Below are 16,438 nucleotides of genomic sequence, written 5' to 3'. Positions count from 1 at the left end.
TGGCAATAATTTATATATTTCTGTCATAATTTTAAATTCCTTCTCCCTCCTTTCCTTGCTTCCTTCCCCCTCTCACTCCATTTCCTTTGTTCTCTTATTAAAAACATTTTTTTAATGTCTATTTTTGAGGGAAAGAGATGAAGCATGAGAGGGGGAGAGCAGAGAAAGAGGGAAACAGAATGTGAAGCAGGCTTCAGGCTCTGAGCTGTCAGCACAGAGCCCAACACGGGGCTCAAACCCATGAACCATGAGATCATAGCCTGTGCCGAAGTCAGATGCTGCACTGACTTGAGACACCCAGGTGTCCCTGTTTTCTTAATTTGAAGCTCCTCCATGACTGACCCTCTGGCTCCCTATTGCTTCTACCATCCATTTCCAATTTCTTAGTTTTTTTTTCTAGCGTCTGATAGACTTTCTTCAATATTACCTTTCAATAACTCAACTGGATTTTTCATTTCTACTACTATATTTTTAATTGTAAAGACCTCTTTTGTTCTCTAGATGCTTATTTTAATAGCTGCCTATACTTATTTCATTGCTGCAATATCCTCCCTTAACTCTTTGAATATATTAAATTCAAATTTTCATAAATAAATTGTCTTTGTCTCATCCAAGTTACTTAAAAAATGTTTTTTCATGTGTGTGTTTTGGTATTAGTGTGTTATCTTAAAGTTTTTTTTCTCCATCTGGTAATCTCATACAATCTGTTTATATTTAATAAAGAGGTACTATTGTTTCTTAAGCTGATTAATGGATACAAGGATGTTTCTTTATCATTATTATTTTAAGTATAATTGTAATATCATTTAAAATATAATTAAAGGATAGTAATGCCCTATATGCAGATATACACTTCACATATACTCATATATGCGTTTGTTTAAAAAGAGCTATTGGAAAGTACTTTTATTTCATGCTACAGGGCTTTCTAGCTTATTAGAATTTATTCTAGAGTGATTGGGCTGAGTCATTTCAATGGGGACGCTCGATATCAATATCTATAAGTATCTTCTCTTGGGCTGGTCAGGAGAAATAATTATTTCCTGCTTAGGGAGTAAATCTGGCTGTTGGCATTTTTAGAACTGAATTGGAAATGAGGCTGGGGAGTGTCTCACAATTCTGTATGTAGATATTCACTTCCCTCCTTGTTATCAGACCAGACCCAGCCATTCCCACATCACCAGCACTTGTGCCTTTGCCTTTTAATTGCCTTAATGGGGGAAGGGCAGTCAGGTAGTTTCATGGGGTGAAAGACGGGATGTGGGAATCTAACTGTACTTTTGGTAAGTTTTCCAAACAACCTTCCCATTTTCAGCCCCACTTGAGTACCTGGAACCCCTAATTGCTGAAACTTCCTGGGGTTCTACAGCATAAATCGGCTTGCTTTTGGCATTCTTTCACCTTGGATTTATTTGCTCTTTCTGGTATACTAAGTCTATTACAACTCATCCATCTGCAGTCTCGCTTCCACTTATGTATGAGTGTAAGTATATGTGTATTTGTTGCTGTCCCCTAAACCTTTCTTCTGGATTTTGTAAACATGACGATTTCATTCCTTTTTTTTTTTTTTTCTAGGACTGTTTCTATACCTGATTTATTGAGGTATAATTTACATACAACAAAATTAACCCAATTTCAGCAGCAAACATGTATGGTCAATAGCTATTAATACATCATGATATACAATGTTTCCATAAAAACTCTTTACAGTTAGTTCCTTTCACTCACCTCCATTCCCTGGTACCACTGAGCTGCTTTCCATCATTATAACTTTGCCTTCTCTAAAATATCATAAAATTGAATCATCCAGTAGAGAGCCTTTGTGTCTGGTTTCTCTTACTTAATGTAATGCTTTAGAGATTCCTCCATGTTGTTCACTGGCTCGGTAATTTCCCCATTTTATGCCTGAGTAGTAGTCCAATGTATGATATATTAAAAGTTACTTACCAGCTGATGAATATTTGGATTTTTTTCCAGTGTTGGTCATTATGAGTAAAGCTGCTATGATTTTGCAAGCAAGTTTTTGTGTGGATATTATGTTTTCATTTTCTTGAGGAAATATATAGGTGTGGAATTCCTGAATAAGTATATGTTTAAATTAATAAGACACTTATGGGGCACCTGGGTGGCTCAGTCAGTTAAGCGTCCAACTTCGGCTCAGGTCATGATCTCACGGTTTGTGGGTTTGAGCCCCACGTCGGGCTCTATGCTGACAGCTGGCTCAGAGCCTGGAGCCTATTTCAGATTCTGTGTGTGTCTCTCTCTCTGACCCTCCCCTGTTCATGCTGTCTCTCTCTCTCTCTCTCTCTCTCTCAAAAATAAATAAAACGTTATTAAAAATTAAAAAAATAAGTTAATAAGACACTTTGAAACTGTTTTCCAAAGTGGCTACACCATTTTGTATTTGCACCAGCCACATATGAGATGTATGACTGACAGAGAAGTACAACAACAGTAAAAGTAGTCTATTAAGGTATGATGCATTACTAAAGATAAAAAGGGTATTTTGTGAATATATGAAGGTCAAACCAGCAGGACAGTGTAACCATGTTAAATTTCTATGACCATAAGAACATAGCTTCATTATATAGAAGTGAAAACTGTCAGAACTAACAGAAGCAATAGAAAAACTCATATTCACTGTCAGAGATTTCAATGCATCAATCTCAATGAAGAGAAAAAGTAGAAAAAAAACCCCAATGTTTTAGAAGTTCTGAATAATAATAGTTAACAATTTGATATAATTGACTTTTACATATTTTCCATAGTTCAAAGAAGAAATCCCAGTTAAAATTGGAAAATATTTTTATTTGAATAACATTAAAAAGAAATTCCACGAAATGCAGTAAAGTGGTGTTTACACAAGTTTTTAGTCTTAAATTAATAAACTGGAAAGAATACCTGAAAAAGTAAATAGCAAGTTAAACTGCTTAATTCTTAGTAGAATTAAGAAAATAAAAATGTAAAAGCAGAAATCTAGGGCAGAAAACAAAGATCTTATAGAAAAACTATATAAAGTCAAAGGCCAATATTTGAAAACACTAGTACAACTGGTGACACACAGGCAAGAATGAGAGAGAGAGAGAGAGACAAAGAATGAGAGAGAGGACATGAATAAGACTTCCAATTTTTCACATCTTGTGAACACCTAGTATTGCCAATTTTTGTTATTTGGCTTTCTAGTGGGTAAGTAGTGATTTCTGTCTCCCTAATGGCAAATGATGCTGAGCATCCTTCAATGTACTTGTTTGCTATCCCTTTATTTTATGTCTTTCATGGAATTTTGGAAAGGAACAGAATTAAACACTTATGTGAATATCATCATGTTTACATCAGAAACTCTACCCAATAAGTATTCTAACTTCCAAAATAATGCAGTAAAAAGAAATGGACATTGGAATCAGACAACCAGGATTCAAATCCTACCTTTCTCTCTCTCTTTTTTTGTTTAAATGTTTATATATTTTTGAAAGAGAGACAGAGCACAAATGGGGGAGGGGCAAAGAGAGAGGGAGACACAGAATCTGAAATGGGCTCCAGGATCTGAGCTGTCAGCACAGAGCCCTATACGGGGCTCTATTCATGAACCATGAGATCATGACCTGAGTTGAAGTCGGACACTTAATGGACTGAGCCACTAAGGCGCCCCAAATCCTACCTGTCTTTGACACCATGAAAATGACTTAGTCCTTACAAAACTTAGCTTTCCACCTGTAAAATGCTTTACACAAATATTGTTAGAAAACTATTTTAAAAGTTGCTCTGGAAAGACCTTGGGTATAAATGCTAATTTCCTTTGCTCTCTGTCTTCCCTCACTAATTGTTTATTTCATGGCTTCAATGATAATGATTATTAAAGGAAGGACACAACCATCACATCACCATCACCACTAACAAAACAAACAACACAAAAATAAATGGAAAATTCATCAATTCATCAATGCCCTTGATGGTGCAGTTAAGAGGACAGATGAGTATTTGAGTTTACTCAGTTTGGACACAAGAACTTTAAATGCTGCCAAAAGTTTGAACTTATTAAATAATTCTTCATATCCTTCCCCATTTTCTCCCCTACACTCTCTCACAATTTTCTTAGTGTTGACAGAGGATGCCAATACTCTTCATGTGTTAGTTCTTTCTTCTGAAAATAATACCCTTCTTTCCCTTGCATTAATTTTTAAAAAGATATCTCAAGTCCCTTTTCTTCAGTGAGATTTTTCCTGGTATGCCTTCTCTGGCATCTGTGATTTCACAGCATCCTTTAAGTTTCGGTTGTGACATGATCCCCCTTCCTTCCAATATGTGATGGGTAATATTGCAGACCCAGGAAATGCAGAAAAGGGTTCCTCCTTTCCTCCAAAGAGCTAAGATTCTAATGAAGAAAACAGAAAACAAATATATACAGAAAGAAATAACAGCATATATAATATAGCAAATAAAACAAAAAAAATTAGAAAAGGAGTTCAGGGAAAGTTCTCAGGAAGTGACACTGTAGCTAAGACATCACATTTGAAGATGTGCCAGGAAAGTCAGCATTTGAAAAACAAAACAAAACAAAATACTAAAACTGAAGTAAAAGGATGACTAGTTGAGTTTTCTCACAGGGAGTAGAAAACATTGGCTCTCTGGTCAACCCTCCTGATAACATATAAGCATAAGTTAATTTCTTTGGATTGTTTTTTACACTGTTTATTTATTTTTGAGAGAGAGGGAAACAGAGACAGAGAAAAGACAGAGTGTGAGTAGGGGAGGGCAGAGAGACTGGGAGACCTAGAATCCAAAGTAGGCTCCAGGCTCTGTGCTGTCCAGCACAGCATCCAACATGGGGTTCAAACTCACGAGCCGTGAGATCATGACCTCAGCCAAAGTCAGACGCTCAACTGACTGAGCCACCCAGATGCCCTTATAAGCATATGTCAACATTCTATGTGTAGGCCCTGGAGGAAAATTGTTGCCTGCCAGAAAGGCTCCATAGAAGATAATTATGAAAATACTCTTACTCTTATACAGTATGACACACCAGTCCATTTTCTTTTCAGTGTCGTCTCATCACCCTGTTAGTGGGCACACCAAGTTACAAGAACCACCTCTTCTTTTGCGGGAAGAGAGGGAAAAGATTTATCATTACATATTTCACAAAGTTTACACACTATTTTTTCCCAACAACAGTTGATTTATTTCTCATATCCTAACAGCAAACTCCTCATTTTGTAACTTATATTTTTATTACAAGCCTGTACTGTTGCTCCACTCTTATATTTGTGAACAATATTGTAAGAAAGGAAGTAAAAATAAGAGAATCATATAGTAGATGAATCCACATGCAAGACAGTGTTTTGTGGGAAAATACAATTGAGTTGAGAGATCATAAGCCTTCTCAGTATACATGATCGAGAAAATAACTATGCTGTGATCATATCTAAGTATATTTAGGGACAACCTTTACATATACACATATCGAATGATTTTGTCAACAAATTAAAGAATTATTGTTTTTCTGTTGGTTATTATTCCAATTAGAATTTCAAAAAAAAGTATCCCCAGAACAGAGATGCATAGAAAAATAAAAGTCCATAGAAAAATAAAAGTCCATAAACTTGACTATATCTATTTCCTTGCAGAGGGATTTAATCTGTCATCTGTACGCTGTACTTAGTAACACAGTGTTGCTGTAAGGATTAGAAATAATATATGTGAAATACCTGGCAAGCTTAGTACAAAGAGTAGACCTTCAATAAATAGTTGGTACTCTATTCTGTTTTAATATTTTCACCTTCCTATGCTTTTCTTTTAAAAAAATTTTTTTTATGTTTTATTTATTTCTGAGAGGGGGGGAGAGAGAGAGAGAGGGAGAGAGAGAGAATGAGAATGAGCAGGAGAGGATCAGAGAGAGAGGGAGATACAGAATCTGAAACAGGCCCAGGCTCTGAGCTGTCAGCACAGAGCCCGACACGGGGCTTGAACTCACGAACCGTGAGAACATGACCTGAGCTGAAGTCGGACGTTTAACCGACTGAGCCACCCAGGCGCCCCTATGCTTTTCTTTTTTGAACATAAATGGTAATTGTGATAAAGCAGCCATAAACTGAGTTACTCACTTAAATATTAGTTTTAGTTAGACAATATATTCAGAGGCAATTTTCTATGTCATTTCTCACTATGCTCCAAGATCCTCCATGGGAGAATGTGAATTTCAAAAATGTGTGTGTATAGGACAACTTAACAGTTGCTTCAATGCATTCTGTTGCTCAACGGCCCTTGGCCCTGAGAAAGGGAAGTGGAGGAGAAGCAAAGAATGTCAAACCAGCTATTTTTTTTCCTATTAGCAAATATATGAAATGATCTGACAAATCATCATTAATGAAAGAGCCCATCATTAGACATCACTTGATAAAACTCATCATTAGAATGCAGCCAACTGTATTCCATTAGCGAGTTTGTTTGAGACGCACAGGAGCGGAAAGAAGATCTTTAGTTTTATCCTCAGCCATTTATTTGTAAACTTCATCTTGATATTTTTTTATTTCCTTGTAGATTCCTTTGGTAATAAAAATGACACCAGGTGCCTCCCAGATTCTTGCCAAAACAATTCTACATGCGATGATACTTCAAAAGACAACAGTTGCCACTGTTTGGATGCAGCGATTGATTTGGATGAAGACTGTGACAACCTGAAAGACGCGTGCTTCTCCAGTCCCTGTCCAGGAAACGCCACGTGTGTCAATGTCCCAGGTGAAAGGAGCTTTTTCTGCAAATGTCCTCCTGGTTTTACTGGGGCAACCTGTCAAACGGCCACTGTTTTCTGTGGCACAAGCTCCTGCCAACACGGAGGTATTTGCCATCAGGACCCTGTTCACCCCGTCTGCATCTGCCCCGATGGATATGCTGGAAGATTCTGTGAGAAGCGTCATGACCAGTGTGCTTCCAGCCCTTGCCACAATGGGGCCGTGTGCCAGGATGGAATCAATGGCTATTCCTGCTTCTGTGTCCCAGGATATCAGGGCAGGCACTGTGAGCTGGAAGTGGATGAATGTGTCTCAGATCCCTGCAAGAATGAAGCCACATGCCTCAACGAGATAGGAAGATACTCCTGTATTTGCCCTGGCGATTATTCTGGTAAGTGTTGTCACATTTGAATACCACAGAATGTCATCAGCTTTCCCTTTCTTTAGTATGACAGATGCAGAGTGACTTTTGATGTCTCATCCAATTGTTTATGAATATGGTCTTGGCAAGAATTAGAAAGCTTCCTAGACTACTGAAAGTCCACTGGGCTCAAACATTTGCCAAATGTCACTGTTGTTGTTTTATTTTTTTTATTTTTTATTTTTTTAAATATTTTTTTATTTATTTCTAGGAGAGAGAGAGAGAGACAGCGTGAGCAGGGGAGGGTCAGAGAGAGAGGGAGTCACAGACTGAAACAGGCTCCAGGCTCTGAGCTGGCAGTCAGCACAGAGCCCGACGCGGGGCTCGAACCCACGAACCGCGAGATCATGACCTAAGCGAAAGTTGGACACTCAACCGACTAAGCCACCCAGGCGTCCCATGTTGTTGTTTTCAATACGACCCCTACATTATTTAAATCTTAGGTTCAGTATAGAATTAGTGGGCGCTAGGAGACATAGCTTTTCCAGGTCAATCTTCAAGAGAAGATTCTTTTTTGTCCTAGCTAAAGTGTGCCTATCAGCTAATGCCCAAAGCCTGACATTGCAGCCAACTGGGAAAGCAGGCCATGGAATGGATACATGTTAGTGGGTTCTACAGTGTGATCAACAGATGAATGATCCCAAGGCTTGGTAGAATACGGTAAATGAGTTAAACCACAATTTTATTAATAATGAAGTCACTTCTTGTTTAATTTCTGGGAAATAGTAAATAATAGTTATCTCATATTTATTCACAAAGTTTCTGTTGACCTGGCATTTCAATACAGTGTAACAAGTTGACCATTCATTCACTAAAAGGTTACATGCTATTTATTATCTTCTGTGCTCCCTATTCTTCTGAATCAGTTACCTGTGTAGGTCATTTCTTTATGGTGACTATTTTTCTTGCATTGTTTCACTCTTTGGATTCTCTACAGTAATCCATGCTTTCTCACATTCATTCATTCTGACTTCTGAGTGCCACCTTCCTGTGCTTCCTGACTCACCTCTTTGTGACATTTTTCACATTTGAATGCTGCATTTCCCTTATCATTTGCCACTTTTGTAACCTCTCGTGGTATTTGGCTTTCAGCTTACCTTCTCTCAACCCTTTCACACTTACTTCTTTTGCTTGTCATTCTATTTCCAAGTATGTTAAGCAATATAATTATCTGGAAAGTATTTCTCTTCAAAACATATACCAGTGTATCATGTTGCTAATATTACACATTCTGGAAATCGCTTCTTTAAAAAAAAATAGCCATTTCTCTAGTTGCTCTCACATGAAATTTGCTCCTTTTCCCTCAATCCTCACCTAAAACCAATCTTCAAAATCTTTTTGGACATCCAAAATGTCTTCCAAATTGAGCTAATCCACTATGTTGCCAGTGCCTTGGCTCATATCCTCATCATCGTGTATACTTAGTACACAACCTCCTACAACCTATTTCCAGCCTCTGCCTTTCCCAGGTTGTTCAGAACAGTGCCTCTGAAATAATCCTTCTAAAGATCTGACTGTGCTATTCTCTTCTGAAGAAACCTGAGAGCTTCCCACCACACCGAGAATAATTTTAACATCTCATTAAAATCCCTCCACAATTTGTCCCTTACATAGTAATCCTACCTCCACACCCCCTTGCACAAAAGCATTCCGTTCTCTGAATTGTCTTCATTTTTTACTCAAATGGTTTCCCTCCTTCTGGGATGTCCTTTCTCAATTCAATGTCTATTCTGAGAAGTTCTGAACTTTCAGTACTTCATTCAACTCTCGCCTAACTCAAGAAGCATTTCTGATTTGCCATCTGCTGAAATAATACTTTTAACTGCTATAGTAATTATTTATTACTTCAATAGTGGTTTGAGCCTCTATTAATGAACTTCATCCTGTTCCTCAGAGATCTGTGTGTTTGTCTCCTCCCACTGAAGTTTCACTTCCTAGACATAAGTCATGTCTTATATGTATTCTTTAATTCATCAATATTTTTTCAGTGTTTATTATATGTCAGTCATTGTATTAAGAGAAGGCACTATTCCCAAAGTGCCCAGAATAGCCAATAATGGCCACTTAATAAACTGTTACTGAATTGTTCTAATTTTCTAGATTCTTCCATATATTTCTGGACACCCTTTCTGGTAATGAAACTGAGGTAAATAGATATTAGAATTTACCTTCTCTATGCTAGCTTTATGTTGGTAGAATGCTGTGTTAAGCGGAAAATTATTTTATTGATTGCCTTTAATTACTAGTACTAAGCTAAAAGTTATGAGGAACAGTAAAGGGGCTTATAAAAGAGTACTTATACATGAAAACCTCTTTATCTATATGTCAAATCATCATGTCTATTTTTTAAAACTAAGTTGAGTTACAGCACTAAATTACAATTTTTAAAATTTTTGAGTAAAAAAAAAGAAATGAACCCTTGTGGGGCCGGTGTGGGATTGCTTTGGCTTATACTGGCCACATTTAAAAACCACTATGGTTTAATTAAGATAGTATCTTCTATTTCCTGTGGCTGGTACAATATTGTGAATGGTGACTGAAAGAAACAGACGTGAGATCAAAGAAGTGTTTCAGCCATTTTAGCTACAGTGTTCTGAAATAGTCTTCTAATGGTAAAACACAGCTTGAGAAATGATGTTTCATAATGTATGTTTTTATTTTTTACATTTCAGTAAATTGTATTGTAATGAATCCTTTCAGAGGCATAAATTTAGGCATAAAAGATATCAAGAGTATATTCCAAATAGGAAATGCAGTAAAATTCCATCATAGGTCACTTTACTCTACAACGAATTAATTTATACTATGGATAAATCATATCCCTGCTGAGCCCAATGAAAATCAATGTCTTTTTCTCACCATAGCATTAGCTCAAAGCCCACAATGAGGACACTTCCCTTGTCCAAACCCTGGTATAATAGAGTTGCTCCCTATTTGACTATGCTCTTCTCTTGCCCTCCAAGAAATCAACTAAATTTTACTATTTTAGCTCTGTTGACATAAATATAACTTGCTTGCAGGGTTCAAATGACAGACTCATTAGGCAGGAACAATTAGGTCTGTTATTAGCTGGTTAGGCTCTTTTGGATGCAAAGATATGATTTTCGTCTTGATCACCAATCTCCACAAGTAAAATAGCCCGCATTCTGGGAGCTCATCAGTGGTTCCCAGCCCTGACAAGACATTAGCCATTACCCAGGGAGATCTGAAACAAAGATGTTCACACTCCATCTTCAGAGAGTCAAATTTAATTGATGATTCTAATGTACAGGTAGGGCTGGGAGCCAGGAATCTGGTTTATGTGAAAGTAATTTAGAAACTTTTCTTGCAGTCTCCCATCATTTAGACCCACAAGGAGGCTTGCTTACTTCAGTGCTATCCCATGGTGACCAGTGTTTGTGACAATTAATGAGGAACCCAAAGAAGGTCTATAGGACCAAGACCAATTAATGAGACACCCAAAGAAGGTCTATAGGACCAAAGGAAAAGCCGGAGTTGGGAAGGGAAGAAGACTATCAGCAATCAGCATGGATGCATAGATGCTCTGGCTGAACCTAGACCTCCCAACGAATCCTGGAAACTACTGTAATAACCCAGCTGCGGTGTGCTACATCCAAATTTAGAGGATCATAAAGAACCTGGCTTACAGGAAAAAGCCTGTGCTCCTCAGTGCAGCAAAGTAAGAAAACATAATAAATTTTAAAAGACAGAGAGAGGGAGAGGAGGAGAAAGCAGCAGCGTGCAGAGAGGGGTTCACACTGCAGGAATCCTTCTCTGTGCACTCCACTGTGCTTCCTACGTGGTGATTCATGAACCGCAGAAATAGGCTCAGAGAGAGGCACTGCAGACGCTGGTGAGAAAATGGCAGGCATAAGCAAAAACTCCAATTTAAGCAGAAAAGAAACAGCTGCACACTTTTTTAATGGAAAGAATACATGAGCACGTAGCTGCTTTTAGTTCAAGTTTATGCAGTGTACCATTCTTTCACTGGGGGCTTTTTGAAAATAAGCAGATTGACTAATGAACTGTTTGCAAATTAAGGTGCCTGAAACATGAGAAAAATGGGGCTACAAGAGGGCAGGGCCAGGGCAATCGGATGCATGATGAAGCAAAACAGTGTAGAAAAACATCTTATTTCCTCCATTATAAAGTAGGTCTTTGGCATAAAAATAATCTTTTGGAAAATAAGAAAAGAAACACCATTACATTTACTTACTGAATGTGAGATGCATCTTTATTTCAGGAACAACAAAATATGAAAGCATTCATTTTATATTCAAGAAAATGTGTTAGTATATGGAGACTAGTTAGCACATGGAGACTACTTAGTTAGAAAGCCATCCAGCCCAGGCTTAAGACAGTAGGACCTGGCTGGGAAGAGTGGTTGTAGGGATGAACAGGAAGGTAGGTGTAGGGCTCATTAAGAAGACGGCTCACTTGGCATTTATTAAAGCCAGAGTATTTCCAAATTTATTTTACTCAAGAACTTGAAAGTTCTAATATGAAAGATAATGCATTAAAAGTCCAATTGTCTATTCCATATTAATAAATTTTATCTCTATCAGTAGCTCTCAGACTTCAGCATGCATCATACCCAGAGTATGTTATTATACTCTTATTATAATACAGCTTATTGTAATACAGTTTCTGTGGCATCTGAATGGTTCAGTCAGTTAAGCATCTGACTCTTGATTTCAACTCAGGTCATGGTCTCACAGCTCTTGGGATTAAGCCCCATATCGGGCTCTGAGTTGACAGTGCAGAGCCTGCTTGGGATTGTCTCTCCTTTTCTCTCTGCCCTTCTCACTGCCCCCTCCCCTCAATACACTTTAAAAATACAGTTTCTGATTTAGTAGATCTGTGGTGAGGTCTGTGCATTTGTAACAAGTTCCCATACAATACTGATACTGATCTTCTGCTGGTTTGGGGACCACACTTTGAGAAATCACTGATGTAGACAATTATGTGGATTTCCATGTGATGACAGAAAAGAAAGAGAGAGAGAGAAGTAATTTTTGCTAGTAACAGTTATGGATAGATGATATGGGTAAAAATAAGTATTTGTTGAATTCACCCAGTCATTAATTTTGTCAACACACACACACACACACACACACACCCCATGTATGTATATGTATTGAGCTCCTGCAATGTTCTAGGCATTGTTATAGGCTCTGTAAATATAAGAATAAAGAAGTGGTGAAAAAGTCCTCTTCCATTTTAGAGGGAAGAGAGAGACATGTATAAACTAGTAATAAATAAAATATAGAGTAGGTTAGCTGGTGATAAATGCAGTGTAGGAAAGTAAAACAAATAAGGGGAGTTAGGAATTGAACCTCAGGTAGAATGACCAGGGAAGGTCTTACTAAGGTTACACATGAATAAAATTCTAGAGAGGTAAGGAGGGAGTTAGGCACATGTCTTGTGGAAAGCATTCTAGGCAGAGGAACAGCACATGTAAAGGTCCTGAGGTAAAGAGAACTGGAAAGTTGGAGAAGCAGCAATGAAGCTGATGGGATAGGAATAGAGTGAGCAAGGCAAAGGAGACATAATAGGGTCAGACTATTGGGGCTTGGGGGAGACTGGAAGGACTTTGGCTCGTGTGTTTAATAAGATGGGAAGTTGTTGGATAGTTTTGAGCAAAGGACTGTGATGATTTGACTCACATTTTAAGAAACTCACTCTCCTTGTTATCTGAAGGGTGTTGTTAAGGTAGAATCAGAGTGCCCAATAATACAATAGTCCAAGTCAATGGAATATTATTACATGGGAAAGAGCAAGAGAAAAGGATCAAATTTTAACAACAACACCTTCCCCCCCACCCCACCCTTTAAAATTTAAGATAGGAATTAACACAGAAGGATCATGGATCATGCAAATATGAGCATACCTTCCCTGATCTGCTCTCTACTGCCCTCTGGTGGGAGGTCTAGATTATTCAGGACGAGTCTACCCAGGGTAGTTCCAGCAAGGGTTCGTTAGTATTTTATATCAACCATATTTTCATAGAATCTTTCACATGCACACCTGAAACTTATTCTTATAAGAAACTTATAAAAGTATTATATATAATAAAATATAAGATTATTCATGAGAAAAATTATTATCATTTTAAGTACCATTATTATTGAAAATTTTGGCTGATTACAAAGTTAATAAATAAACTATTTGATGAACTTAAATCAATTTATTGAGAATAATTATTAATAGTTAATATTTATTTAAAGATATACAATATGTAAGACATGAATTTTTAAAATATTTTTTAATGCTTATTTTTGAGAGAGAAAGACAGAGACAGAGACAGAGTGCAAGCAGGGGAGAGGCAGAAAGAGAGGGAGACACAGAATCTGAAGCAGGCTCCAGGCTCTGAGCTGTCAGCACAGAGCCCAATGTGGGGCTCGAACTCACAGACCATGTGATCATGACCTGAGCTGAAGTCAGACACTTAATGGACTGAGCCACTCAGGCTCCCCCATAAGACATAAGTTTAAAGAACATTTAAATATTGTTTCTGTGAACATCTGTCTAATTACCTCACATTTGACTCCCCACATAATATAGATAACAAATATCTTTCACATCCAAGAGGCAAATGTGTAACAGGCAAAAGAAGATATTTGAATTTCACAGGTTAAATCTTCATGTTATCAAAGGAAAATGACTGTTTTTCTATATGCTCTTAGTGATGAAATTGATCATTTCTGTAGTGTCATATAAAAAAATTAAACACTTATTCAGGCTTTTGCTCAGAACTAGAGCTATCCAAAATAGTTTTATGAAGAAATGAAGTTTCTGGCTTTTGACAAATGTTTGTTGAATGAGTGTGCAAAATAACAAATACTATTCACTGAGCAAATATTCAGGATACACTTACATAGCACTGGACACCGTGCCAGACCAGGGAGACATAAAAATGACTAGGACAAAATTTATCCCTGTCAAGATACTCACTGTTTACTCTGGAAGGAGGAAGGCAAACAAAACTTACAGTATCTCTCTGAACAGAATGCTGACGCAGCACAACGGAAGGAGCTAATGACGCTTTGGATTCCTTTGGATCAGGAAAGTCTTCACAGAGAAAGTGGCCTATGAACAGAGAAGAAATGCATTTCCTTCAGGATGTTCAATGGAAGCTTCTGCCTTCTGACTACATTTATTAGTATTATTATAGTATAAATACAATTGAGCTGAATAGCAAGGATGAAGTACTGCAGAGGGTTTAGAGAGGGATGAATGTCTCTTCTGTCATCCTTGCTTTGACAGCAGCTTTGTGGCTTAGCTAGTAGCGGTGAATGGAGTGCTCCATTTTAAACCTCCTCTGTCTGACTACTTCTCTTAGTGATTTCCTAGCTAACAGAGTGTGTATGCATAGGTCTGAGTGAGGAGGGGATGAGCTAAAATATATGCAGTAATCTGAAGAATGGGTGTAATGGAAAGACTGTGGAATTTGAGAGCAGAAGATAGGACTTCCAGTCCCAGCTTTGATGTGTTCTAGTGGTTTCTAGTGCTTTGATACTGATAAACAATTCTGAGCTTCTGGGTCCTCATTCTAACATACAGGCATAATATCCCCTCTCAGGGTCACGGTGGCAAAGAAATGATTTACTGAAAGTTTTTCCATAAACTGTAAAGCCATGAAAATGCTGGTTGTCACTATTTTAATATCTTCAAATATTGCTGCTAGTATAAATGCTAGCATTTAACAATCTTTATCTATACTTTTTACAGGTATCCTTTTTGATGCTGAATTTATTTCTTTTTTGAATATATTAGAATTATATTCAGGAACAGACTGACTGAGATCATAATCTCTGTGCTCTATTTACAGGTTTAAACTGGAAGGTTGTTGTATGTGTGGGTAAGGATTTAATATCTGAAGCTGCCCTATTATAAAACAAAGGAGTTAAGAATATATTAGTATTACAACATTTAAAATATTCAGGAATAACAATCATCCTAATAAACAAAAACACGAAAAAGATACTTGTTATGATTAAAACGTTGTAAGTACAGAAGTGTGAAATGTAGAACATTGGCATATTAAGCATAAAATGCAACTATTACAATTTTCCTATTATGTTCCCAAGGAACTTACAACATTAAGCCAGATAGAAACCTTTCATGAAAGTAGAGTGTTTTTTCAAACATAGCATCTTGGAGACTTTGAAATGAGTTACTCCAAATTAAGCTTTATGTATATTTTACCAATTTTATATATTAAAAATACACATATACATACACATTAAATACAGGCTACTCTTAGGGAGTCATGCATATTAACTAGGAGTATATTTTATTTATTTATTTGTTTGTTTATTTTTGAGAGACAGAGAGGGCGAGAGGCAGCGAGAGGCAGAAAGAGAGAGAATCACATGAGGGGCAGAGGGAGAGGAAGACAGAATTCAAATCAGGGCTCAAATTCACCCATATGGGGCTCAAACTCAGGGCTCAAGTTCACCCATATGGGGCTCAAACTTATGAACCACCAGACCATGACCTGAGCCTAAGTCAGAAGCCCAAACACTTGAACCACACAGGCACCCCAGGAATGTATTTTAAAATAAAATAATGTGTTTTTTTTTTTTAAATGTTACAGTGTTTATGATAGGAGTGAAGGGGGAGGAAGAACATACAGATGGATTTAGAAAAAAATATCTAGAGAAGAAGGAAGGATGAGTTAGTGGTGGAAGAATCACCAGGGCTGGGGAAGTAGAGTATTTCCACAGACACCTGTACTCCGGAAGCATCATTTCCACACACACACACACAAACACACACACACACACGAATGCACACCCCATTCTCTGTCCTTGGGGCTGGCAAACAAGAGTCAGTCTTTCTATTCCTAGAAATAGTTCCAGCCTCTACGATTTTTCTAGAAAGATTGGAACGCTAAAACAGTGCCAAGAACATTCTTCAACTCGCACTGCTGACAGAAACAGACAAGAGGAAGAGTAAGACAAGAATTAAGAAAACCAGCAAAAAAAAAAAACAAAAACCACGTTAAGATTGAAAGCAGAGGTTATCCCAGAGACGTCCCTTTGTGAAAGTAAAACCCGTAGAAACGCAAGACATTTCCATACGTCTAATGACAAAATAATAAAACGAATTCATAAAGAAACAGTACGTTCTGTGCCCGAGCGTGTCTTGCCGTCACCAGGACCCAGAGACTGGGGAGAGTTCGAGGGTCGCGAAGACACAAGGCAACTGCCCGATTGCAAGTCCCACCGTACACGGTGGCGCCCTATTTCCCCAAAGGCAGACGTGGGGGGACCCGACTGCCTAGCCG

The 16,438-nt window shown here is 37.7% G+C and overlaps 1 protein-coding gene across 1 annotated transcript in view; it reads left to right on the top strand.

The window, feature by feature from the left end:
* CRB1 (crumbs cell polarity complex component 1) overlaps positions 1-16,438 on the top strand; it is a 197,450-nt gene that overhangs the window by 50,085 nt on the left and 130,927 nt on the right. The window contains exon 2 of the mRNA XM_077775117.1: positions 6,535-7,116. Coding sequence (XP_077631243.1) covers positions 6,535-7,116 — 582 coding nt within the window. The remainder of the gene's footprint in view (positions 1-6,534; positions 7,117-16,438) is intronic.

This window comes from Crocuta crocuta, unplaced genomic scaffold (genome assembly GCF_008692635.1).
Source record: "Crocuta crocuta isolate KB4526 unplaced genomic scaffold, BGI_CrCroc_1.0 scaffold207, whole genome shotgun sequence".
Lineage (NCBI taxonomy): Eukaryota > Metazoa > Chordata > Mammalia > Carnivora > Hyaenidae > Crocuta > Crocuta crocuta.
Note: the sequence above shows the minus strand (reverse complement) of the source record. Positions and strands in the feature narration are given on the sequence as shown.